At 38.2% G+C, this 26,108-nt stretch overlaps 1 protein-coding gene across 6 annotated transcripts in view; it reads left to right on the top strand.

Moving 5' to 3' along the window:
• The window catches only part of LOC148867870 (pleiotropic drug resistance protein 3-like), a 44,516-nt gene extending 20,226 nt beyond the window's left edge, over positions 1 to 24,290 (top strand). For 3 of the 6 annotated variants that reach the window (XM_088976139.1, XM_088976140.1, XM_088976142.1), the window contains 22 exons: positions 10,354 to 10,439; positions 10,920 to 11,004; positions 11,539 to 11,698; positions 11,799 to 11,875; positions 12,786 to 12,839; positions 12,945 to 13,035; positions 13,265 to 13,566; positions 14,144 to 14,425; positions 14,529 to 14,842; positions 15,408 to 15,568; positions 15,644 to 15,747; positions 16,255 to 16,408; positions 16,497 to 16,631; positions 16,951 to 17,024; positions 17,137 to 17,469; positions 17,567 to 17,857; positions 18,777 to 18,860; positions 18,999 to 19,132; positions 21,126 to 21,353; positions 22,005 to 22,176; positions 22,670 to 22,924; positions 23,839 to 24,290. In XM_088976139.1, the coding sequence (XP_088832265.1) occupies positions 10,354 to 10,439; positions 10,920 to 11,004; positions 11,539 to 11,698; positions 11,799 to 11,875; positions 12,786 to 12,839; positions 12,945 to 13,035; positions 13,265 to 13,566; positions 14,144 to 14,425; positions 14,529 to 14,842; positions 15,408 to 15,568; positions 15,644 to 15,747; positions 16,255 to 16,408; positions 16,497 to 16,631; positions 16,951 to 17,024; positions 17,137 to 17,469; positions 17,567 to 17,857; positions 18,777 to 18,860; positions 18,999 to 19,132; positions 21,126 to 21,353; positions 22,005 to 22,176; positions 22,670 to 22,924; positions 23,839 to 24,105 (3,843 nt within the window). In that variant the 3' untranslated portion in view covers positions 24,106 to 24,290. The remainder of the gene's footprint in view (positions 1 to 10,353; positions 10,440 to 10,919; positions 11,005 to 11,538; positions 11,699 to 11,798; positions 11,876 to 12,785; positions 12,840 to 12,944; positions 13,036 to 13,264; positions 13,567 to 14,143; positions 14,426 to 14,528; positions 14,843 to 15,407; positions 15,569 to 15,643; positions 15,748 to 16,254; positions 16,409 to 16,496; positions 16,632 to 16,950; positions 17,025 to 17,136; positions 17,470 to 17,566; positions 17,858 to 18,776; positions 18,861 to 18,998; positions 19,133 to 21,125; positions 21,354 to 22,004; positions 22,177 to 22,669; positions 22,925 to 23,838) is intronic. The other 3 variants (XM_088976144.1, XM_088976143.1, XM_088976141.1) reach the window with 1 other exon arrangement.
• The last annotated feature ends 1,818 nt before the right edge of the window (positions 24,291 to 26,108 follow it).

Genomic DNA, 26,108 nt, shown 5'->3' with positions numbered 1-26,108 from the left:
TCTCTCATGAAATACAGGATTGGATGAGATATGGAGTGCAGCTTGGTTGTCACAATACAGTCTCATAGGTTTATCCATGTGAAACCCAATTTCTTGTAGAAGATTCCTCAACCACACTAACTCACAGGTAGTATGTGCCATGGCCCTATACTCAGCTTCAGCACTACTTCTGGCCACAACCGTCTGCTTTTTACTCTTCCACGTCACAAGATTTCCTCCAAGAAATGTGCAATAGCCCGTAGTAGATCTTCTATCATTCACTGAGCCTGCCCAGTCTGCATCTGTATACCCCACTACTTCAAGTTTTCCTCCTGGTTTATACAATAGTCCACGGCCTGGAGCTCCTTTCAGATACCTCACAATTCTAAGAATTGCATCCCAGTGAGGTATATGAGGGTCCTGCATGAATTGGCTCACCACACTGACTGCAAAGGATATGTCGGGTCTCGTGATAGTTAGATAGTTCAGCTTCCCCACTAGTCGTCTATACCTTCCAGGATTTTCAAATACTTCTCCTGTATCACTGCTCAACTTAACATTTGGTTCCATAGGGGTCTCAGCCGGTTTTGCACCTAACAGTCCTGTTTCTTCCAATAGATCAAGAACATATTTTCTTTGGCACAGATTTACACCTTGTTTTGACCTGGCAACCTCTATTCCCAAGAAATATTTCAATGTTCCAAGATCTTTTGTTTGGAAATGGTTTTGCAAAAATACCTTTAATTTGCCAATCCCCAATTTATCACTGCCAATAATGACAATATCATCCACATAGACCACTAATAGAATCTTCCCAGCTTCTGAGTCATAGCTGAACACTGAGTGATCTACCTGGCACTGCTTCATTCCAAAACTCTTCACCACTTCACTGAACTTCCCAAACCAAGCACGCGGCGATTGTTTCAACCCATAAATTGCCTTTTTCAATCTGCATACCTTACCATCCTCCCCCTGAGCAACAAACCCAAGTGGTTGCTCCATATATACCTCCTCCACAAGATCACCATGGAGAAAGGCATTCTTGATATCAAGCTGAAACAGAGGCCAATCATACATAACTGCCAGGGAAATTAGTACATGAACAGAACCAATCTTAGCCACCGGAGAGAATGTCTCCATGTAGTCTACTCCATACAACTGGGAGTAACCTTTAGCAACAAGTCTGGCCTTCAGACGCTCTACACTACCATCTGGCAAGCATTTCACAGTATACACCCATTTACATCCCACAGCATGCTTACCAGGTGGGAGAGTAGTAAGTTCCCACGTTTGAGTATGTTGAAGAGCAGAAAGTTCCTCCTCCATTGCCTGCCGCCAATCAGGTGAACTGAGAGCTTCTTGGACATTGTTAGGTATGGAAATAGAGGATAAAAGGGAAACAAACTGGCGATGTGATGTAGAAAGACGAGATAATGAAACGAAATTGGAAATGGGATGGAGGGTAGAACTGCGTTTACCTTTCCGTAAGGCAATGGGTAGATCAAGGTTTGAGGGTTCAACAATAGGAGCCATGAGAGGATCCGCAGATGAGGTAGAAGCTGGAGGAGGGGCCGGTGCCGTTCGACGTGTATACACTTGTCGGATTGGTGGACGTTCGGTGGTGATCTGCATGGGATGAGGTGATGTGTCTACTCCAACAACAACATCTGGAACTGGATCACTGACAGGGAGAGGAAGAGGAAGTGCGGGTGGAGACGAGGGTGCTTCAGGACTTGAGAAGAAGGGGACTGACTCAAAAAAGATGACATCAGGACAGACATAGCACTTCCGGGTAATGGGATTATAACACTTGTACCCTTTCTGAGTCCGTGAGTAGCCAAGGAAGACACATTTAATTGAGCATGCATCTAGCTTGTCTATTCCAGGGCTCAGATTGTGGACAAAGCACACACAACCAAAGACACGAGGAATTAATGGGAATGGAGATAAAGTGGGAAACAAGATAGAGAAGGGGGACCGACCATGAAGAATGAAGGAGGGCATCCGATTAATGAGAAAACATGCAGTGAGTACAGCATCACTCCAAAAACGTTTAGGAACATTCATGTGGTGAAGAATAGACCGAGCAGTTTCAAGAAGCTGACGGTTCTTCCGTTCAGCTACCCCATTTTGTTGAGGGGTGTATGCACATGATGTCTGATGAATAATGCCATGCTGTTCTAAATACTGTTGAAATGAAGTAAGAAAGTATTCACGACCATTATCTGAACGGAGAATTTTGATTGGAACACCAAATTGTGTGCGTATTTCAGCATGGAATTTTTGAAAAATAGAAAACAATTCACTTCTTTCTTTCATTAAGTAAATCCATGTCATTCTTGAACAATCATCAATAAAGGAGACAAAATACTTGTACCCATTATAAGACTCTATTTTGATTGGACCCCAAACATCTGAATGAACCAAAGAAAAAGGACTCAACATACGACTCTCAACTCTTGGACTGAAGGACACACGACGATGTTTCCCAAACTGACATGACTCACATTGCAAAACTGACAAATGACTCAATGACGGGACCAAAATCTTGAGAGCCTTGATAGATGGATGTCCCAGTCGGCAATGCCATTGTAGAGGAGTAAGCGACGTCTGAAGAGCAATTGAAGATCCACCACCGTCAAGATAGTACAGTCCACCAGCTTCATGCCCCCCACCAATCTTCTTCCCCGTCTTGAGATCCTGAAAAACACAGGTGGAAGGAAAGAAGGTAACGGAACAGTTAAGAGCTTTGGTTATTTTACTAACAGACATAAGATTGAATGGAAACTTAGGGACATATAAAACAGATGATAAGGGCACAGGAGCCATGTCAATATTACCAACACCATATATGGAAGATGAGGACCCATTGGCAAGTGTAACAGTTTGTGATGTGGAGGTTTCAGAGAGAGAAGAGAACACACCTGGAGTCCCGGTCATATGATCTGAGGCTCCAGAGTCAATAATCCAGGGAGAGGTTTTAGATGACATGCAAGCAATACCTGATTGGGCAAGTGTGGCAGTGGTATGCTGTGAAGTAGTTTGAAGGAACCGTTCATACTCATCACGCGGTACGCTCACCATTTCCCTCCCAGAGGTAGATGTAGATGTGGGATGAGTTCGGTCTGCCGGTTTACTGTCACTGATATCAACCTCACCCGCTACAGCATGATTAGCCCATTTAGAGGGAGGGCCATGTAGATCATAACAGAAATTCACTGTGTGTCCCTCTCTACCACAATGAGTGCATTTCCTTGTAGAGTTATTCTTCCCTCTGCCACGGCCTCCCCCTGAGTCACGACCACCCCGACTAATCATGGAACTGCCACGGCCTCCTCGGGGAGCATGACCTCCCCCTCTTGTACTATATCCAACCCCTCGAGCTGTCACAAGTGCTGATCTATCAGACTGTGTGGAGTTCTCTGTCTGTCCCAAAGAGATTCTACGAAGCCTTGAGAATACTTCCTCAAGTGTAGGAAGAGTAGAGCCCCCCAATATTTGGGCTCTAACTGGTTCATATTCCGACTTCAGCCCCACTAAAAATCTTGTAACATCTAGTTGCTCCCTTTGCTGTTGCTGAACTTTAATATCTGGAGTAAGGGGGTGATAGACATTGAGTTCATTCCTTATATTCTTCATGTTGGCATAGTACTCTTCTAGTGTTTTGGTTCCTTGTTGTAAATCAAAATACTCCTGATAAAGCTGATACACTCTTGTTGTGTTATCTTGTCCAGAATATAGCTTCTTAGCATGCTCCCATATATCCTTAGCCGTATCAAGAAACATGAAGTTGGCACTAATTTTAGGTTCCATACTATTCCACAGCCAAGTCATGATTTGAGCATCTTCTTGCTCCCAATCATCAAACCCTGGAGAGTCCTCCGATAGCTTTTCATCTCTTACATGCTTTACTTTCTTCTTTGCCTTGAGAAGCAGTTCCACTGATTTGGCCCATGGAACATAGTTCTCCCCATTCAGCTTAATTGAGGTCATTTGTACCCCTAGGTAGTCGGAGGAAATTACCACATTAGGTTTCTGATCATTGTAGCCATCTCCTATTGCTGCCATTGTACTCTTTCACAGTTGCCTCTAACCTTACTTCTCAGCTACAAGCTGATTGATGTTGTTCACAGTTTGATACTTCAGCACCTATTGCAGCCCCTAAACACAACAGTGGGAGCACACACTTGTTCTTCTTTACACTACTGCTGACTTCACACACCTACGACCCACATAAGCATCACAAGCACCACAACACAACAGTAGGCCCTCTTACAACCACTCAATAATAAAAAAAAATTGCGCATCACAAGCACCACAACACAGTCAAACTGCTACACCCAGTTCAGATTTGTTTAACACACTTAAGAGGGCATTACACGACCACAAGGAGCTTGGCAAGGTCACTGCATTCCACCTTACACCACTTGGCCACCTACAGCAGCCCTAACACCACTCAACAACTCACAGCAGCCCTACACCATTCGGCTACTGCACACACAGCCCTTTTTAGGGCAACAGTGAACCTAGTTCTCTAGGTTCTAATCAGTACTAACTGATTCTTGAAGGGTTCCTACCCAGAAATACCAGCAACACAAGAGGACTAAATAACCAACCTTCCTTTGAGAGTATCAGCCAACCATTCACTGTTGAAATCACCTTCCTTGATGAAGGAAACTGTGCGCAGCAGAGAGCAACGAACTGTGATGTCTCAGACCTAGGGCGAACCAGCTCTCTCCATTAACCAACTAGAAACGAAGAGGAGGGTGTCACGAACACAGCTGAGATGCTTTGCAAGCGGAAGCAGGTCAGAAACCTTGCTCTGATACCATGTTTTGGAGCAGCTACAGTAGTCCGAACCAGTGAAGAAGGAAGAAGAATATGAGGAAGAAGACAAGAGAAAGAGAGAACAGGAGGGTTTAATCGAATTGATTAAACTTCCATTCAGTCGACTCCCTTGTGTTTATTAGGTTCTAATTACACTTACAAAGACTAAACTGCCCTCACTTAAGTGTGGGGCAGAATACTCTAATAAAACAGCCACATAAGCAAAGTACTTAACTGACATAAGATTACTAAATTACCCTTATTCGGCTCACTCTAACACCCAAGAAGTACTTAAGCTCTCCAAGATCCTTAATTTCAAATTCCCTGCGTAGATTCTTCTTCAAACTATTAATATCAGTTAGGTCATTCCCTGTGACAACAATATCATCCACATAAACAATTAGGACTGACACCAAGGATCCCTTCCGCTTCACAAACAAGGTATGGTTAGATTGAGTCTGAGAGTAGCCAAAAAGCAACCAAGGCCTTCCTGAACCTGTCAAGCCATGCTCTGGGTGGCTGCTTTAAACCATAAAGTGACTTCTTAAGTCTGCATACCTTTCCCTTTTCAGTATCACTGTAGAAACCAGTAGGAAGATCCATATACACTTCCTCTTGCAGATCTCCATTTAGGAAAGCCTTCTTCACATCAAGTTGAAACAGGGGCCAAGAGTATGTGGCAACAAGAGAAATAAGTATCCAAACATAAGTCATCTTTGCAACTGGTGCAAAGGTCTCTAAGTAATTAATGCCATAGGTCTGTGTGTACCCTTTTGCAACAAGTCTGGCCTTATACCTTTCTATACTTCCATCTGCCTTATATTTGACTGTGTAAACCCATCTGCTTCCAACAATTTCCTTGCCCTCAGGTAGACCCACAATCTCCCATGTTTGATTCTTAATTAAGGCTTCCATCTCTTCCTGCACAGCTGTCTTCCACTTAGGTTTGGAGAGAGCCTCACTGACACTCTTGGGTATAGATACAAAGTCAAGAGAGGAAAGGAAAGTACGGTAGGAAGGAGAAAGTCCACTGTAGGATAAATACCGTGAAATACAATGAGCAATACACTTTCTCTTCCTTTTCTGAGAGCAATAGGAAGGTCCAGGTTATTTGTAATGGGATAAGTAGAATCAATGGGAATTGAAACAATAGAGGGATCAAGAGGAATACCTGAATCCGTGTCAGGATTCAGGTAGTAGAATCAATGAGTTCTGATGTAGTGGAATCAACCTCCTTGTGAAGTCTCTATCGTGAGTAACGTTGAGAAGCAAGATGCAAGGGAGGTGGTAAGGTAGGTGACATAGGAGGATCAGACACAAGAGTGGTCACAAGAACTGGAACCGGAAGAGGGATAGACTACTCACTCACTTCCCCAAAACACTCCCCTTGAGAAGGATTCTTCGAGAAGAAGAATGTGGACTCAAAAAATGTGACATCATAGTAACATATCGACTCCCAGAGACTGGATCATAGCAGCAATACCCTTTCTGATTTTCTACATATCCAAAGAAGACACATTTCTTTGCCTTCGGATCAAGCTTCGAACGATAAGACCAAGAATATGTGCAAAGCAAACACACCCAAAAACTTTGAGAGGAATATGGAACATCTCCTCCTCAGGAAAAAGGAGACTGAATGGGGTGCTGAATTCAAGTATACGGGAGGGCACCCTATTAACCAAAAAGACTACTGTGAGAACTGCATTACCCCAAAAACAAACTGGAACTGTAGATGTGATCATCATGCTTCTTGCAATCTCAACAATGTGCCTGTTGTTCCTTTCTGCAACACCATTCTGCTGTGGACTGTAGGAACAACTGCTCTGATGGATAACATCATATTCTAACAGATACGTAGCAAGATGTTTTTCAAAATATTCCCTGGTATTGTCTGATCTAAACACCTTTTTTCGTATCACAAACTGTATTAGCACCATCTGATGAAATTGCCTTACAAAGGATGGTACCTCACCTCGGAATCTCATTAAGTAAATCCAAGAATATCGAGAAAAATCATCCACAAAGAAGAGAAAATATTGATAACCACCCATAGAAGGAACATGATAAGGTCCCCACACATCAGAATAAATAACATCAAAAGGAGATGAACATATTTTATTACTAGCTTTAAAGGAATGTCTACAATGTTTTCCAAATTGACAACCTTCACACTCCGGACTTGACAAATTAATAGACTCAAAAAGCTTTGGAAACAAGAAACTCAAAGAAGAAAAAGACAGATAACCTAAATGATTATGCCAAAGCATAATTTGACTCATAGACCCTGACTCACTATCCCTGCTGACATGATGACCCTGATGAGGAGGAAGCACATCCAGAAGGTAGATTCCATTCACTTCACAACCACTCCCAATCGTCCTCTTTGAATCTAGATCCTACAAAATACAATGACTAGGAGAAAAAATTACTGAACAGTTCAGGTTCTTAGTCAAACTACTAACAAATAATAGGTTAGTACTCAATCTGGGAACACGAAGGACAGAGGGAAGGGAAATGGAATCACTAATCTTGATAGACCCCTTCCCAGCAATGGGAACATGAAATCCATCAGCTGTGGAGACCTTGTCTCTGCCAGAACAGAGCTTGTAAGAGGAAAAGATGGTGAAACTATGGGTTATGTGCTCTGAGGCTCCAGAACCTATAATCCAAGGAGGCCCATCCTTAACTGTAGTAGAAACATAATTTGCAGTGGCATGTGAACTACCTGTGGTTGCAAAGGAAGTAGAGTGTGCTCCACCAGAACCACATGTACCTGGCTTTCCACTTGTTACTAAATTAGAACTGATTGTATCCCACTGATTTAGGAACTGCCTATATCTCTCAAGTTCGGCCCTCACTGCAGCAGCTGTAGTGGGAGGGGCCGGTATGTCACCAGTGACTGCCATGTGAGCATTTCCCTTCTTGTTTTTGAGTCTATTTGGCACCAGATGAGGATGAAGCTTCTAGCAAGTATCTCTTGTGTGTTTAGGCTTCTTACAGTAGTCACAAATCAATTCCTTTTTGTCTTCCTTCTTGATTTCACTACCACCCCGGTCTCCACTTTGTTTAGGTCTTATAGTGCTAACTATGGCTGATTGATCAAAACCAGAAATTTTCATTATCACATTTCTCCTGCTCTCTTCCCCTGACACAAAGGCATATGCTTGGGAGAGAGTAACACTGTCCCTGGAAAGAATGTGCTGTCTTGCAATATCATACTTGGGATTAAGGCCAGCAAGAAATTCAAAAACCTTATACTTCTCTAGGAGCTTCTGATAGGCAGCTGTATCCTTAGTGGTTTCCCAAACAACCGTCTCCAGATGGTCAATCTCCTGCCACAGGGTTTTAAGGGCTGAAAAGTAAACAACAATGGGTTTATCTCCCTGCCTTGTAGCAATAATCTGATTTTTTCAACTGATAAGTCCTAGCAACATTCTCCCTCTATGAATAGGTTTCTGTAATCCCATCTCATATTTCCTTAGTTGTATTTGCCCACAAAAAATTTTTACTTATATGGGGCAGCATCAAATTACACAGCTAAATCATCACCATATAGTTTTCCTGTACCCACCGGGAGCTGTTAGTTTCGGGTTTCACTTCTTCACCAGTGATATACCCTAACTTCCCACGAGCACCAATGGCCATCTCTGCAGATTGTGACCGTTCTAAGTAATTTGAACCATCCAACTTAACTGTAGTAATGGTTCTAGCCCCGAAAAGGTCTCTGACACCTCCTCCTATTGGTCTCATTTCACTCCCAGGCTTGTTTTCAACTTCGTTACCCTCCATAATTATCAAAAAGGGGGTAGAAGGTTACTGTAATATGCAGGAATATCAAATAAATCACTTTTGGTACCAACGACACCATTTTGGTGCCTAGATGGTTCTCTCACAAAAGATTCATTTTCTACGGGACGGGAGAAGAGAGAGAAGAGGCAGCCACTCTCTCTAGAAACCTTCGAAGAATCCTAAAAAATTAGGGCGCCACTTCCTAGGTAAAAATTGAAGAGTCCAACAGAAATAGGACTCTCCCCCTTTCTCTAGTTTCTCCTGATTTTGATGGGAAACCCTAGACCAGCTACAGGGCAAATAGATCCACCAAAAAATCCAAAAACTGGGCTTACCTGAGATCTTCGATCAGCCTCTTAAATCACCATGCAGTCGGTCGATCTAGGGCTGCATGATAGAACAGCTCAAGGAACCTTCGGCCTTCTCTGGTACCAAGTAGAAATCACTTATTGCAGTTTTAGATAAATTCCTTGTGAAGAGTTTCAGCAGTAGAGAAGAAAAGGAGTAGGATGTCAACTAGAATTGAATTAGTTTTAGCTGCCAACCTCTCTTTGTATTATATACTCAACTTAAAAGAATAAGAGATTACAAGAATGCCCTTAGTAGGGCGGCTACTTAAGTAACTAAACAGTTACAACTTAAAAATATAAAACTAATGGGCTTAAAGCCCAACAACTTCTTAACTTAACAACTTAAAAATAAGAAATAAATAACTAGGCCCAATAACTAGAAATCGGCCCAACTCAACAGTAGGAATCACTCCATACAGCAAGAGAGCTCTTAAGAAATCTCCATTCATCCCTTAGCCTCAAAAGGAAGAGAATACATCTATTTATAGAGTGACTTGTGTGGCCTGGAACACTGTTCACCATAATTATAAAAAGTACCACTCTTTGTCTTGTGCATCAAGAAACACAATAACTTTCTATCTATTAATGCAAATAAACTGAAAATTGAAAAACAAGCACTAATAAGCTATAGGAACAAGATGCTATAGCTCAAATCCACATTGGGCTGGTCAAAATGACGAAAGTACCCCTGACCAGATCAGTACAAGTCCCAAGAGTCTTCTCCATGCCAAATCAGAACCTGTTTGTTGGCCTTCTTCTTATGAGAATTGGTCTTATAATGCATAGACCGATCCCCGTCAGTTCCCCTCTCCATTTGAGAAGTTCTGTAATCTATCCGAATGGCCTCTGTCCCATGGAAAAAAAAAAGTGCGCCTTTGGCCCACCTTTTGAACTGAATCTTAAGCTGCAAAATCTAGCATCATTTGTAAAAATTGAATAAAACATGGGTACTGCAGAGTGCAGAGGCTTCTCTATCAGAGGCGGACAATAGATTTTCTGGTTAATTGGTGGAGTAAGGCTAAACCAGTCCCTAACATCTACACCATCAAGAATATGATTTGGGATTCATATGTCACAAAAGTCAAATAATGGCTCCATAGGCATGTCTGAACAGCCAGCCAAAATATCATGTTCCCGGAACTGGCTAGTATTTCCTTAACTGGTGTAGTGTGTTCCAGTGCTATGGTTTTCGGTCTTCAGTGCTCCAACCATGGTGCAGTAATCATCAACCATTTTGATCATTAATGTATACACGGTTGTTGTACCACCGTCACTTGGATTAAGTTGGCATGTTAATAATGCATTCATCTATTTTCTTTGCATCCTTTCTTTTAGGGTTCTTGGCAACTTTTCCAAGTTGTTGCATGCTTATGCTTTTTCTGAAGTATTGGAATCTTCTATTGGACAGGTCTTCTCAAAACTGTTAGGTTCAAATCATCAAGAAGCCAAGATAAATATCCTCAAAGATGTCAGTGGCATCATCAGGCCTGGAAGGTAGGTAGAAAAGCTTCGTTAACTTTCAGTGAATAATTAGAAAGGAATTATCACATATACATGTACTTTTCTGGGGTATGGTTGTGTGGCTATTGGTACCTTTTTAAGGACTAAGATGTCGGTGACCCCTTTCTAGATGTCAGATAGGTTAATAAGAAAGACAGTTATGATTGTCCATTTCAATCTAGTTTTTTTTTTTTTAATATATCTCCTTGGTGAAGTGAATCACATAATCCTACTTGCCTGCAATATAACACTGTCATAGTGCTTCTCTATTGATAACTTCTTTCTACAATCTACCATTGTGTGTACTTTAGGTTTTCATCATTGTACAGGGATTATCTGGTAAATAATTCAATATCATATGAATTTCAAATAGCTCCAGAAAGACATCCCTTTCCGCATTTTCCTAAGCCATAAAAGAAGAATTCATAGTATTATCCAAGTAATAACACTCATGTAGGCTTGTCTGGGTTGCAGGATGACTCTGTTGCTTGGCCCTCCAGGATGTGGGAAAACCACTTTGTTGCTGGCACTTTCAGGGAAATTAGACCAAAACCTCAAGGTTTTGTACATTTGATCTCTTATGAAAACCCTGTGAAAATCCAACTTATAGAATAACAGATAAACAATGCATATGGTTATGGACATAGTTCAGTAAATCAATAATTTACAAACTATATACAGCATTCTTAAGAGAGGAATGGTAATGGAAAGATGAATTGATTGAGTTGGGTAGATCATGTGTTATTGTTCTAAAATTCAATTGGACTTGCTTATATTTTCAAATAAAGACTTGTAAAAGGCTTGATTATCTGTATTAAAATGAAAAGTTCTGGTTTCAATTTGTTCATAGTGTCAGCCAAGAATGCCACATACAAAAGGGGGCTTAGGTTACATTCTTGAACTTGTATGCACAAAGAACCTCAATATGTACATATAGTCAAGCTTTCCTGCAGGGAAAGATGAATTTAAAGCGAAAATGAATACACAATTTAAGTAAAAATTGAATGTTTAAGCTGATTTTCCTTATTTTTACTAACACCGTGAATTCTGGTTCTTATCAAAGATTTTTTTTTCTCTCTTAAACTACTTTTAGATCACAGGTGAAATATCTTACAATGGTTACAGTTTAGAAGAATTTATTCCTCAGAAGACATCAGCTTACATAAGCCAACATGACTTGCACATTCCCGAGATGACTGTAAGAGAAACACTTGATTTCTCAGCTTGCTGTCAGGGTGTTGGAAGCCGAGCAGGTAGGCTGTCTTTGGTCACATATTTACAGTGGTTTGGTTGTAGGTTTCTTGTCTATCTATGTTCAAAACTTGTTTTGTAACCCATTATATGTCTGTCAAGATATTATGAAGGAGGTCAGTAGAAGGGAGAAACAGGCAGGGATTGTTCCAGATCCAGATATTGATACCTACATGAAGGTATTACATCAGCATATCTGCTTGTCCTTGCTCAATGTTTTCTGTTACAGCCTTATAGGTATGAGCACAAGTAAAAGGCTTTCCAACATGAGGGCCAAATGTTTTCACTGACGTTAAAAGAGACTCAGAAACAGTGTTGCTATGGATAAACATGTTAGAATTGGATATAATGGTTTTATCACATACCTGGTGAGAACATATACAGGCATAAGTAATAAAAAAGTTAAGAGGATCTAATGGTACTGAAGTCATTATACACGATGGAGCCAAAGTACTTGTAACACCATTTGATTTGTAGCCTTCACATGAAGCCAACGTTTATTGAACCAAAATCCAGTTGATGGACCAACACATTCTGTGGCAGGTGGCCCACAATTCTTCTACTTGTTTGATATGCAACATTGATGAATTAGAAAAAAAAAACCTCCAGATTATTTCTAATACTTCTGATCAGTCTGAATTGGAGCGTACCTCAGATGGTTGGGGTTATCTGACCTGTAGAGTTTTTACTATAATCAATCCAAGAGGAGTTGTATAGAATGGAAGTCTATATGAGCATGTATACCTCATCTGCAGAAGAGCATGTTTGGTCTCTAATCCTGGGATTCTTTTAGTGCATTGAAAGCATCTCCGCTGTGTTCTATGGTGGTGTACTGACACGTCCCTTGTTTTCATCTTTTATTGGAACTTTTAACATTTCTCTAATTCCCAACCACAAGGAAAAACACCCTAGGACTTTAGTTAAAAGAAAAAAGCCATACTTAAGTATGTATACAGTTCTTTTTTGTCTATCTGATTGTGAACAAGCGAGGAGAAATCATGTGGAACATGGTATCATCCCTTATTTTTATATGATTAGATAGCCTGTTATGTTCCTATGCTGGTAACTATGGTATATACTGTTTAACAGGCAATTTCGGTTGATGGCCTTGAGAAAAGCCTTCAAACAGACTACATATTAAAGGTAGTTGTCTTCAATAGAGATGACATGATGCTTCTTCCTGGTTAACCCATATGCCTACTACTGCTATGTTTGCAGTGATTTTTCTCACATATCAATTCTTCCCAGATCCTTGGACTTGATATATGCGCTGACACATTGGTTGGAGATGCTATGAGAAGAGGCATATCAGGTGGTCAAAAGAAGAGACTGACAACAGGTAGTGTGTCATAAAACGAATTGCTTTAATTTAGTAGAAAACGGCTTTTCCAGTTTATTCAATAATGGCCTTAGTTTGGTAGGATCCAGAGCCTAGCCAGTTTTATACTACTATGTAGGGGCATATGATGAAAAACCTTGTCTTAAGTGCTGCATCATGTTTCAGTTTCATATCCTTGAATTTATTATCAGCGTTCTAATAGGTGTCCCCCTTAAATCCTATCATGTAGGGGAGATGATTGTGGGTCCAACAAAAGCTCTGTTTATGGATGAAATATCAACTGGCTTAGATAGTTCCACCACGTTTCAAATTATTACCTGTCTTCAACATTTGGTGCATATCACAGATGCTACAGCATTGATTTCACTTCTTCAGCCAGCACCAGAGACCTACGATCTCTTTGATGATATTGTATTGATGGCAGAAGGGAAGATTGTATACCAAGGTTCACGCAATCATGTTCTCGAGTTCTTTGAAGATTGTGGATTTAAGTGTCCAGAAAGAAAAGGGGCTGCTGACTTCCTCCAAGAGGTGCAGGGCGGCTTATTCTTCTCTCTTACTCTCTCTCTACTAGAGTTGTTAACACACAACTTTAGCTAATACAAATAAAAACTAATCAAGCATAAAGCTGTCACTATATAAAAAGGCCCTACCGGTTTTAGCTGTAGAGTTCAGCTTTCTAGGGATCCATTGAATCTCCAATCTGTTTCCATCTTCTGAGAAAGTTAGAAGCAATGGAATATACATGTATTCTAAGGAGAGGAGCATTCAATTTGGAGATTATTCTTAATGCTAGTTAGTTTGTAATTGTGTAGACTATATGCCATAAGGAATATGAAGGCCATACGAATGCAGGTATAAGACATCATTTTTTGTTTAGTGAAACTTAAATTATGACCCTTATTTGCAATCTCATATTTTGTTTTATTGGGGTGGTTGATGGGAAACCCATGTTAAAATACTTAGGGACTCCATGTTTGTTTGAAAAGGAATTCATTTTAATTACATATGCACAGTCAATGACCCTTGGTGTTCTTTTTGTTGTTGTTTTTGTTGTTTGATTTACCTTATCAAGGTGAAGCTATTTGATTTTTCCACCTATTTTCAGGTTCTCTCTCGAAAGGATCAAGCACAATATTGGAAACATATAGAGCTACCTTATAGATTTGTTTCTGTTGATGAATTCTCTAGAAAGTTCAAGGAATACCATATTGGACAGAATCTAGAACAGGATCTCTTGAAGCCATATGATAAGTCCCAGAGCCACAAGAGTGCATTATCCTTTAGAGTGTACTCCCTAACTAAATGGGAGCTCTTTAGAGCTTGCATGACAAGGGAATTTCTTCTCATGAGGAGGAACTCTTTTATATATGTGTTCAAAACAACTCAGGTAGCTACCATTACATTAGGTATTTTGTCATTCTTATCAATAATATTAATACATTGTGTTAAGGCGTTGGGAAAGCTAACAGCATCTTCACATCCTCTTACAGCTTGTTATCATTGCATCCATCACAATGACTGTTTTTCTGCGGACTCGAATGGATGTTGATGTGGTTCATGCAAATTACTACATGGGTTCTCTATTTTATGCACTTGTCATACTTCTTGTTGATGGATACCCAGAGTTATCCATGACTATTGCAAGACTTGCTGTTTTTCACAAGCAGAAAGCTCTGTATTTTTATCCAGCTTGGGCTTATGCTATCCCAGCCGCTGTTCTGAAGATTCCACTTTCTTTAATTGAATCCTTGGTTTGGACATCCCTTACTTACTATGTCATTGGATACAGTCCTGATATCAGAAGGTGTGTCATGTTGAAGCCCAAATTTTAGTAGACAAACGAAACACACTTTAGGTAGACTGTAGACCCAACTAATAGCATGTTGTGGAAGTGGTATAGGTCCAGTATGATGGGACCCACACTTCAATGTAGAATAACTGAAGGGTCATATATGCCCCCCTCCCAAAAAAAAAAGAAAAAAAAATGACAGAAGAGAATCAACATGTAAAGAAATTAAAAGTTGGATGTCTGTAACATCTTATGTATTGATTACCTTGGAAAAAGATGATAGGAACTACTTGATTATTTTTTTTGATAAATTAAGAGGAATAAGTTGATAAATGGGTCTCAGAATATAATAGTCCTGTTTTTATACCTTGTAGAGTGGATACCTTGAGTGTGCGGGTTCAAACCCTCCTGCACACATGTTTCTAGGTATCAGTAGATTCAGTACATGTTTGGAAGGTCAAAAATTATTTTTATTGCACGCATGCTTGATACTCTCTTTAGAGTACTGTAAGATAATTTTGGATACAGAAATTGCATAGTTCATTTTGGACTAATGTATATCTATTTTTATGTTTCTTAGGTTCTTCTGCCAGTTCCTTCTACTCTTTGCTGTGCATCTAACATCGATATCCATGTTCCGTTTTGTTGCCTCAGTCTTCCAGACTGTGGTTTCTGCTATGACAGCTGGCAGTTTTTCATTATTATTTGTCTTTTTATTTGGCGGTTTCATTATCCCAAAATGTAAGGTGGCATCTTTACTTATTACCTCCAGACTAAGTTCTCAAATGGATTTACTTAATGGTTTTATGGATGCAGCCTCTATGCCTGCTTGGTTGAAGTGGGGATTCTGGGTTTCCCCATTGACATATGGTGAAATAGGGATAACTGTAAATGAATTCCATGCTCCACGATGGCTAAAGGTGAGCATCAAACTGCCCAATGCGATATCTTTTGTGATTGAGGCAACTTAGGTAGCTTACTGTTACATTATAGTGATGTTATTGCCAATGTTCTATGGATGTTCACTGCATACATGAAAATGATTGGGCCCACTTCTTTGATGCATTGTTAAATCAGATCTATGTTGGAGTTGGCATACTAAGATGTCAAATGACTCAAATCATCTTATTGGTGGATCTTTCTCCTTTTCATTTAATTCCACCATATGTTTATCAAACATTTCAAAAGTACATAAGATTATAGGCTATGATCATTTGGTCGTTCTGAATACATAGATATATCTTGGATGGAATGAGTAAATATATAGATATTTATCTTACATGGTACACGTAACTGTATGGCATATAATCTTATATATTTTCCCAAAAATAAATCTTGGTTTTACCCATAGTTAGGTTTGTCTGAATACAATGAAATTGTTGGTCATTCATTCTTCAGTAATTGCCCTCTCTGTTTCCTCTTTATAGATGTCATCCACAAACACAACTATAGGGGAACAATTACTTGAAAGCCGTGGACTAAACTTCAATGGATACTTTTATTGGATATCACTCGGTGCCTTATTTGGATTTTCTATACTTTTCAATATTGGCTTTACCCTGGCCTTAACTTTTCTGAAGCGTAAGTTCATCTTTTGTTGCTTCATACGACTATTAAGAAAACAATATATTTGTACATGGTAACCTACTTGCCTTTGATACACGTCCAGCTCCAACCTCTCGGTCTTTTATTTCATATGAAAAACTCTCTCAAATACAAGGAACAGAATATTCAATCATTGGTGCATATGTTGAGGAAGACCCCACTGATATTCCTTCTATAACTACATCAGAACCTAAAAAAGGTGAGATCAGTTCCCTTATTATCTATTTTATTGTTGACAATGTTAATAGAAAATGAATTCTTGTCAATCTGACATTGCTGGTACCTAGCTGATGGAGGAGGATAGCATGCAGCTGAAAGCTAATGTAAATTTTTATATCCATGATTGTTTATTGAATCCTTGAATCCCCATATAGTTGGGACAAGGCTTTGTTGAGTCAACTTGATAGTTTTATTGAATCTTATGCAGAGTAAGTGGCAGCTTCTGCTCTACCATGATGAATATTATCTTAGATTTGATTCTCCTGCCTTACTTAAGAATCCCATGGCTGATTTTACAGGAAGGATGGTTTTACCTTTTCAACCTCTAACAGTAACATTTCAGGATGTACAGTACTATGTTTACGTTCCTGTGGTAATCATGTTAAAACAACTTTTCTTTTTGCACTTAATTTGAATAATGTGTCAAATATAGGAAGAAACCAGATCAGATGAATTGAATAAGCCTTCAATCATTTTGGTCTCAGGAAATGAGAGAGCATGGTTTCACAGAGAAGAAGCTCCAACTTCTTTGTGATATTACAGGTGCTTTCAGGCCTGGTGTTCTCACAGCATTGATGGGTGTCAGTGGAGCTGGGAAAACAACTCTGATGGATGTTCTTTCTGGAAGGAAAACCAGTGGTACTATTGAAGGAGAAATAAGAATTGGTGGAAATCCCAAGGTGCAAGAGACATTTGCTCGGATATCAGGTTACTGTGAGCAGACTGATATACATTCTCCACAAATAACCGTAGAAGAATCCGTAATATATTCTGCTTGGCTGCGGCTCCCACCTGAAATTGATTCAAATACTAAAGCTGTAAAGATTCCTTAATCAAGAAGTGAACTTTTTTCTTTCTGAAGGTATCTTTGAGACAACCTTATAGTAAAACTGGTGTGGACCATGTTTTTTGCAGGAATTTGTAAATGAAGTCCTTGAAACCATTGAACTTGATGAAATTAAAGATGCTTTAGTAGGAATACCTGGTATTAGTGGTCTATCAACTGAGCAACGCAAACGTCTTACCATAGCTGTGGAGCTTGTTGCCAATCCATCTATTATCTTCATGGATGAACCTACTTCAGGCTTGGATGCAAGAGCTGCTGCGATTGTAATGCGGACAGTTAAGAATGTTGTCAATACAGGAAGAACAATTGTTTGCACTATTCACCAACCAAGTATTGATATCTTTGAGGCATTTGATGAGGTAAAATCCACCATTTCTATTGTGAATTCTGAAGATAAATATTACATTTGAAACATATGATGTGCTGTAATATTCACTACTGTGAAAACATTTGTCTGTCTCTTGGAGCCTGAGAATGATACTTCCCGCACTTAGAACACTTGGTTCAGATTTTTTGGGTTGGATATTTTATGAATTCAATAAGTAAGACACCCCAAAATGTTTAGAATCATAAAGGCTCATCTCCAAATGTTGGTCCCAGTCATATGGAGTCTTCGGAAGGGTGGACTGGATTGTCATAACTTTTTGGCATTTTTTGCACTGAGCGGCCACTCTCAGACTCGAACCTGCTTTCTCATACTTGACAGCCCGAGATTTTACAACAAATTTGGTCCTTTCACTTGTATTCTGTCAATAACAATAAATATTTTTCGACTATCTACCTTTCTTTAAGATTCTCAATCTTTAACTCAATATTTGAGAGTTAATATCTTTTATTTAGTGTTTAGTTGATCTGCATATTGCCTTTACCCCATTCAATAGAGGATCACCTTTGTCCATCCGCAGAAATGTTTAATAGATTTCTTAATAGCCATGAGGTTTCTTCTTGATTGCCCACCTAAGGAGTCAGCACCATTTATGTAAGCATCATCTGTGGTGCTTCTTGAGTAGTACATAATTTTTCATGCAGCAGTTACAAAATTCTTTTGCACAATTTGAGTTGCATCTTTTGGGAGTTCCATTAATCAGGTATCTGAATATGCTATCTATATGCTTCATGTCACGTTTATTATGCTGGAATTTGATCAACTTTGTTGGAACTTGAAAAGTAGACATGGTGTCACCATTTTCTTTCTTTTCATTTTTCTTTATATCTAACGCTGTAGTGTGATTTAAATACATTGGTTACCAGTCCAATGACAATTTGCTCTTCTTGCAGTTGATTTTAATGAAAACTGGAGGAAGCATAATCTACTCTGGACCATTGGGTCAACATTCAAGTAGGGTTATTGAATATTTTGAGGTAAGTTTGAAATGACAATACTTACAAATTTTGGGATTTTATTCTCTCCATCATTCAGTTTTTTATATAATTTCTCCTTATTTTTATCAAATGAATTGTCAGAACATCTTGATTTTGCTAACTCTATTTTTCCAATAGAGTATCCCAGGGGTGCCAAAGATTAAAGACAACTATAATCCAGCAACATGGATGCTGGAGGTCACTTCTTCATCTGCAGAAGCAGAACTTGCTGTGGACTTTTCCAAACTTTATAGGGAGTCGGTATTTTATGAGTGAGTACAACTACGAGCTATTAATTCCTACAGCAGTGCCTAAGGGGAAATCATGGGATGACACTGTTGTATAGTATTATAAGCATAACATTTCTATGGTATGGCAGTACATGTGCTTACTGATTATGGTCAATCTAATTAATTTCCCACCTAGAATATTATATAATTGTCAGATGATTTCGATTTTAACTGTAATGAGTTGCGTCTTATGCACCTTCTTGGAAAAGGTCCTGAAAATTTTCTTCCTTTTAGATTGTTTGAATTAGAACCATCCGATTTGATTTAACATTTAGCTAGTGATTTTATCAGTTGGATTTAGTGATTAATAAATAATTAAATATTGCAAAAAAAACTCCAAGTAAAGAAGAGAACTTATAGCACAAAACAGGAAAATGAAAGTGTCATGCATTCATGTTACGATACATAACAAAGATGGCAACAGGAAACCAAAGGCTCAAGTTTTAGTTTCCTAATAAGTATTGAACATCTTCAGATCTACTCTAGCACTAGGAGAATCAAAACAAAAATATGGGGAAATTGAAGCTTTCACAAATTAAGGATTGATATCTATTTATCAAATGCCACATGAAATCTGCATGGATCAGCATTTGCAAAAATAGAAAGGAAAGATGAACAACATGCAATGAAGAACAAGTTCTTCAAGGATATGAGATCAAAATCTATAAAAATTGATTCAAATTCAAAATGAAAATAAAGGGAAGTAATTTCAGCACATCACTTTTTTTTATAAAAGCGGCACAACCAAATTATTGATCAAAATATACTTATTCTAAAAGACAAAAGTGCCCCTATGCATTAACTAGTAATTATTTTCCTTGTAAATAGAGGTATTCTTTGTCTTCTCATTGGAGACTCTCGTGGCTTTTTTTTTTTTTGGTAATGTGGAGTGTGCCCTAATCAGTTCTCAATAAATTAATTATGTGAAAATAATTCTTCTGATAATATTTTTCTTACTTCAAAATATAGACCTATAAAACTTGACTAGATTTAGCCAAAAAGAGAAAAGTAAAAAAAAAAAAAAAAAGAATAAATCCCTCAAGTGAAAATATTTAGGAAAATCCAAAAGCTGAAGGGTAGCTGTATTTCAAAGTCATTGCATGACCCTTGGTTAAATAAAAGAAATTACTTTTTTTTCTTCTTTTTTTTTTTTGCACTTATGATGTTCTTCTGAGTGGATTTAACCAGAAAGGGATAAGTAAAAAAAGGAAACCCTCAAATAAAATTAATTTAGCCAATCTAAAAGGAAAGGAAACCATATTTCAAACTTTTCTTTACATCATAGTATGATCATTGGTTTAAAATAAAGGGATTTTTTTATAGATTTCTCCTTTTCCTTTTCTAGGTTTGTCATGATTTCTTCTTACTTTTCTTTTTTTTTTTTTTTGAAGCCAAAGGCTAACTTTCATTGAAGAATGCTCAGATTACAAGAAACCAACGCATAGACTGAACAACTACCAAGAGACCCAACAAAAGAAGCAGAAAGACACAAGCAAAATAATACTGATAAAACAACAAAGACAACTTAAACTAAGTAAACTGAGCACCAGGGAGTGTCGTCTTGCAAGGAGGGCTCTTCTTAGGAGAGCCTTCAAGGAGTGTGCCTGGTCTCTTAAATTCCATTACATTTCCCAAGCAAACAAACTTCTCCTTCAAATCCTTCCCAAAATGTTTATCCTGTGACAACAGTTTCCAATTAGACATAGGCACAGACCTTGACCAGAAAACCTGGCCAGCTAACCTTCCTTTTTGCTTATAAATAAATAAAATTATTCCAACCTTTGATACAATTAGAACACCTAAAATATAGGAACTTTAACAAAATCGCATGTTACTCTCTAACATTCTTGCATAGTTTTCTAGGGCAAGTTAAAAGTTAAAGATAAAGTTTCCGGTTGTCATAAAATTTATTTCAATACATAATACAAGATATGGTTATGGTTTATGGGCATTTTCTATTGTGTTCTGGTTGCAGGGACAACAAAGAGCTAGTGAAGCAATTAAGCATTCCACCTCCTGGTTCAAAGGACTTGCATTTTTCTACCCGTTTTCCACAGAATGGTTGGGAGCAGTTCAGAGCTTGCTTGTGGAAACAACACTTGTCCTATTGGAGAAGTCCTGCATACAACTTTATGCGACTTATGCATATGTTTATCTCATCTCTGGTGTTTGGAGTTCTGTTTTGGAATCAAGGGCAGAAGATGTAAGCCATTTAAACTTTATGAATGCCACAAGTAGAGGATATCCAATATATTATAAGAGTAATAGACAAGCATGTATTAGTGAACCTGGAAAAGATAAAGATCAGAGGGCCTTCATGCAATGGGTCCCATATAAAAGATATTGGATGTCCTAGCTCTAAACCTCAGCCAATGTATTAACCTTCTGATATATCCCATTTCTTATATTTCACATTTTTTTGGATGAGTTATATATAAGTTAAATGCTTAGGATCACTTTATTTATTTGACTTATTATTTAAAATATCTGTTAGGTGGGTTGTATCAATTGATGAATTCCAGTAAATTAATAACATGTAGACCATTTTATTGGTATGCTATTCCTAGATTATTGTTGGATTATGCAAGGGCAGATCAAGCTCTTCCAAAGCATGTTGTAGTAAACATGATGAAAAAATTAATAGAATTTGTAAAATATAGTCCTACTTCCAAATGGATGTGTTCGTTGATTTGCTTCATTTGGAAAGGGTAAGTACATCTCTAGGGGGAGAAAAAATGCTCTAGGACTATTCAGATTCTAATCCCTAGATATGTAACACTTTTTTGTTCTATGTTTCAAATGGTAATCAAGACTTTCTTACATTAGCTAACATATTATTTTTCTCTTTTTGAAGAAATAACCAACAGGACTTGTTCATTATACTTGGTTCGATGTTCATTGCTGTGATTTTCTTGGGCATTAACAACTGCTCATCAGTTTTGCCATTTATTTCCATAGAACGCACTGTTTTGTACCGGGAGAAATTTGCAGGAATGTATTCTTCATGGGCCTATTCCTTTGCACAGGTCAAAATTCTCTCTCAAAAACTCATAGAATACTCCACCCGTGGAGTATACCATATTCGATAATAAACATGATTTTTCTAAAACTGCATTTAGATAGTTAGATTCACTAATTCATCTGAACAATTTGATTAACTCATGTTGATTTGTCTTCTTTCTAAACCTTTTATTTTTGAGAGTTGGAAAAAAATAAAGGAAGGTGTTTAAAATCTGCAGTATTCTATTAAAAACTTTTCCCATGGATTTCTGCTCTATTATATTTAAGGAACGTATCAGTTTTCATGCATTTTGTATTCCTCTCTTATTACTTCTCTTGTTTGCAATTGTTTATAAACTTTTCAAACTTATACCAAGAGGAACTTAATATTTATTGTTCTAAACTCTGTTATTAATCTTTTGAAGTCTACTTGATACTTTGTCCAAACATCTCAGGGTATTATATTATTAGTATTTCCTATATTTTCAGCTTAGGCAAACTTACAACCTGTTTTTGCAGGTGATAGTTGAGCTTCCCTACTTGTTTGCTCAAACGTTTCTGTTTGTGATTATTACATATCCAATGATTGGATACTACTCATCAGTCTATAAGATATTCTGGTATTTTTATGCCATGTTTTGTAACTTGGTCTACTTCAATTATCTTGGAATGCTGATAGTGGCATTGACACCAAATGTTCAAGTGGCTGCCATACTGTCCTCTGCCTTCTACACCATGCTCAATTTGTTTGCTGGGTTTCTGATGCCCAAACCGGTAAGGCAACCACTAACTTGGGTACCAAATTCATATGGATGTGTGTGGTCATTTGCTCCTTTTTTGTGCCTCAAGCTACTCATATCATCTTCCTACCATGACATGGGTATCTGCACAGTGTGGATTCCTGTGAAAAAAAGACTATTTGCGCTGACCTTTCTATGATGAAATCAATAGCTTGAGTTTAGAGTTTCAGAAACGATAATAAGGTATAGTTGGCATGTGTCCATAATTTAGAGGATTGAAGATAAATGGGGAAAAATAAGCTTTCCACACTGGTAATTGTTCCTTTTTGTTGCATTCATTTTGATAGTGGAGTAAAGTGCTGCATTCATTTGTAGGACACGTCTAACTGTAGGTTCTAATCCTTTCAATGTGAAACATGTGACAACTTGTAAGGGTGGCCATAACCACGAATCCTATAGGTCCACAGCCAAGAAGCTTACATATATTTATATGATGCGCAAGTCCTTGTTTTTTGGTTCTTTATGTGTGTGTGTGTGTGTGTGAATGTGGGTGGGGGAAAGCAGACATTCCACCACTAGACTCAGATGAGACATATGACAATACAAGCTGATGTCTGAGCCCCAAGGGCATCCTGTCCCATGTAAGAGTCCCCTTTACCAAGTAGCCACCTTTCAGTCTCTATGTCGAAGAAACAAGCCTTGGTCAAGAACAGCTACACTAGATTTCATCCAAAGAATTGCATTTACTGAGCCACTTTCAATTGCAAATGGGTCATCCAGCCCCTGAGAAAAAGATGCTTACCGGCTAAGCCAATTATTTATCTAAGCAAGTGAAGATGCATTCAGATTGACTGTTGTGGAATAAGCTTACCTGGTGTAGGACCTATAATTAATAATGTACCAACAAAACATGTATGAGACTGACCCATATATGTGCCTTTCTTGCAGCGAATTCCGAAATGGTGGATTTGGTTGTATTATATTTGCCCCACATCTTGGACACTGAACGGTCTCTTAACATCACAATATGGGGATATAAACAAGGAGATTTTGGTATTTGGTGAAACAAAAACAGTGGCTGCCTTCTTAAGGGATTACTATGGGTATGACCATGATCGTTTGGCCCTTGTGGCCATTGTCCTTTTGGTCTTTCCTCTTGTCTTAGCATCTCTTTTTGCATACTGTATAGGAAGGTTGAATTTTCAGAGGAGGTAAGTTGTGTACAAAATATAAACCAACCATATCCGAAATCTCTGAATGCTGTTGTATATTGTCTGACATCTCCCAAAAGAAATTATCATACATCAAGTAATTTAAATTGTTAAAATGTTGTGTATGAATTAATGCAGCAGTGACTTGGATTATTATTAAATGTAGCTAGTAAGATGGTGTTTTAGAAATTCTGTATTGTCTATAAGGGCCTTTGCAACGAGCAAGGTAAATTCACCCAAACATGCCATTCTTTTTCTTTCTCATTCTACTTTCATATATATATATATATATATATATATATTTTCTTTATTCCAAAAAACCCCAAATGAAAACCAGAACTTCGGTGGATGACGATGATGATGATAAATGTTAGCTTCCAAAATTTGCTAAAAGGGTGAAATTGGGAATTTGCTGGAAACCTCGACCGAGAGGGTGTTACTTCGATTATAGACCTAGGTTGATGAGGTGTCACTTGTAATCACAAAAGAGCATCAAAGGCCCAGAGTAATTTTGAATCAGGATGAAACACTTGCAGCCCTAAATTGGGAACAGCTCTCCATGAATGAAAAAAAAATACAAATACTGAAATATTCCAAATGCATGACTGTAAGTGCTGCAAGGATGGTGTAATTCCCAATTTCACCATTGTTATAAATATCGGCAGCAGCAATGAATAAACAAAAATATAGAAAATGTAGACCCGTTCATGGGCCAGGTTGGGCCAATCTTTTACCATTTATCAATAGAAAATGTCTAGCTTGAATTCGAGCCTGAATTTGGTCCGATAATTGAACCTATAATTGAACCCAAACCCGAAGCCCAGTCTGAGTAGGAACAAGCCGTGATTTTTGACAAAAAAGCAATTATCGGTTACCACATTTATGATGTCAGTTATTTGGTTATAAGTCTTTTTTTTCAGGTATCATGTCTTTTTGGCATCATTGTCGAACCGCTTTTTTAAACCAATGCAGATCAAGTAGACAGATATTGTGAGCATATTGAGTGATCACTTAGAATTTTTTTTGACACCTGTCCCTTAAAATACCCGTCTGAGACCGGATCTGCTCCTCAAACAGGGCACCTCACAGCGATCTCACACGCACATTTGGATGTACCTGTGAGGCACCCATGTGTGAGGAGCAGATCCCATTCCCCTCAGTCTACCTTTGAAAAAGATTAAAAACAACTTTTGATACAGGCGTTAAAATATTTATTAAGTGAATATGCTTACAATTTTGTGCCCACTTATATCCGGACTTGTGAGGAGTAGATCCCGTTCCATACGGAGGATGAATCTGACCATGGATTGATGCCAAATCTATAGGCAGGATGCAGTTTATAGGGGCTATTAGTAGACTATGAGGGGTTATAATTCAAAATTCTACAGTGAGCTACAAAGTACTTTTCCCCCTTTTTTTTGGAGGGAACCCATCCTTGGTTAGAGGTTTTTTTTTTTTTTTAGCCATTGGTGCCGTATCTATGTTTCTTTCTTTTAATGATAGACTTCTCTGCGAGAAGGAAGCCTTGTTTTTATTGATGCAACCGTGTAACAGCCTTTTTTTTGGGTCGTTTGCTTTTAAGTTATTTATTTGGATAAATGCTCTTTCTTAGTAAATATTTTTCAAGAAACACTTATCTTTAACAATATTCTTTTTTTCTTAAGTAAATAAGACAATGACCGTTTTAGCCATAAAAAGTTACTATTAAATAGGGAAATTTTGTCCCATCTAGGGATGGCAACAAAACGAGTCTAAAGAGGGTTTTATAAATTCTAGACCCTACCCTATCTCTCTATAAACCTCTCAACTCATATCGGCCCCAAAACCTATAGTGGTTTGGATTTTGAGAATCCAAAACTATCCATACATGAAAATGCAAGACCCTCCTTGACCCTATCCTCTCTGTATTCAAGGGTAGGGATGGGTTGGGTTTAAAACCTTTATCTAATTTTTTATTATTTTTTTATTATATATAACTTATAAACAAGTAAAATAACACAAATAAAT

The sequence above is a fragment of the Nelumbo lutea genome, chromosome 3, assembly GCF_056320005.1.
Source record: "Nelumbo lutea isolate HS-2025 chromosome 3, American lotus-T2T, whole genome shotgun sequence".
In the NCBI taxonomy this organism is placed as follows: domain Eukaryota; kingdom Viridiplantae; phylum Streptophyta; class Magnoliopsida; order Proteales; family Nelumbonaceae; genus Nelumbo; species Nelumbo lutea.
This window is presented reverse-complemented; position numbering and strand designations above follow the sequence as displayed.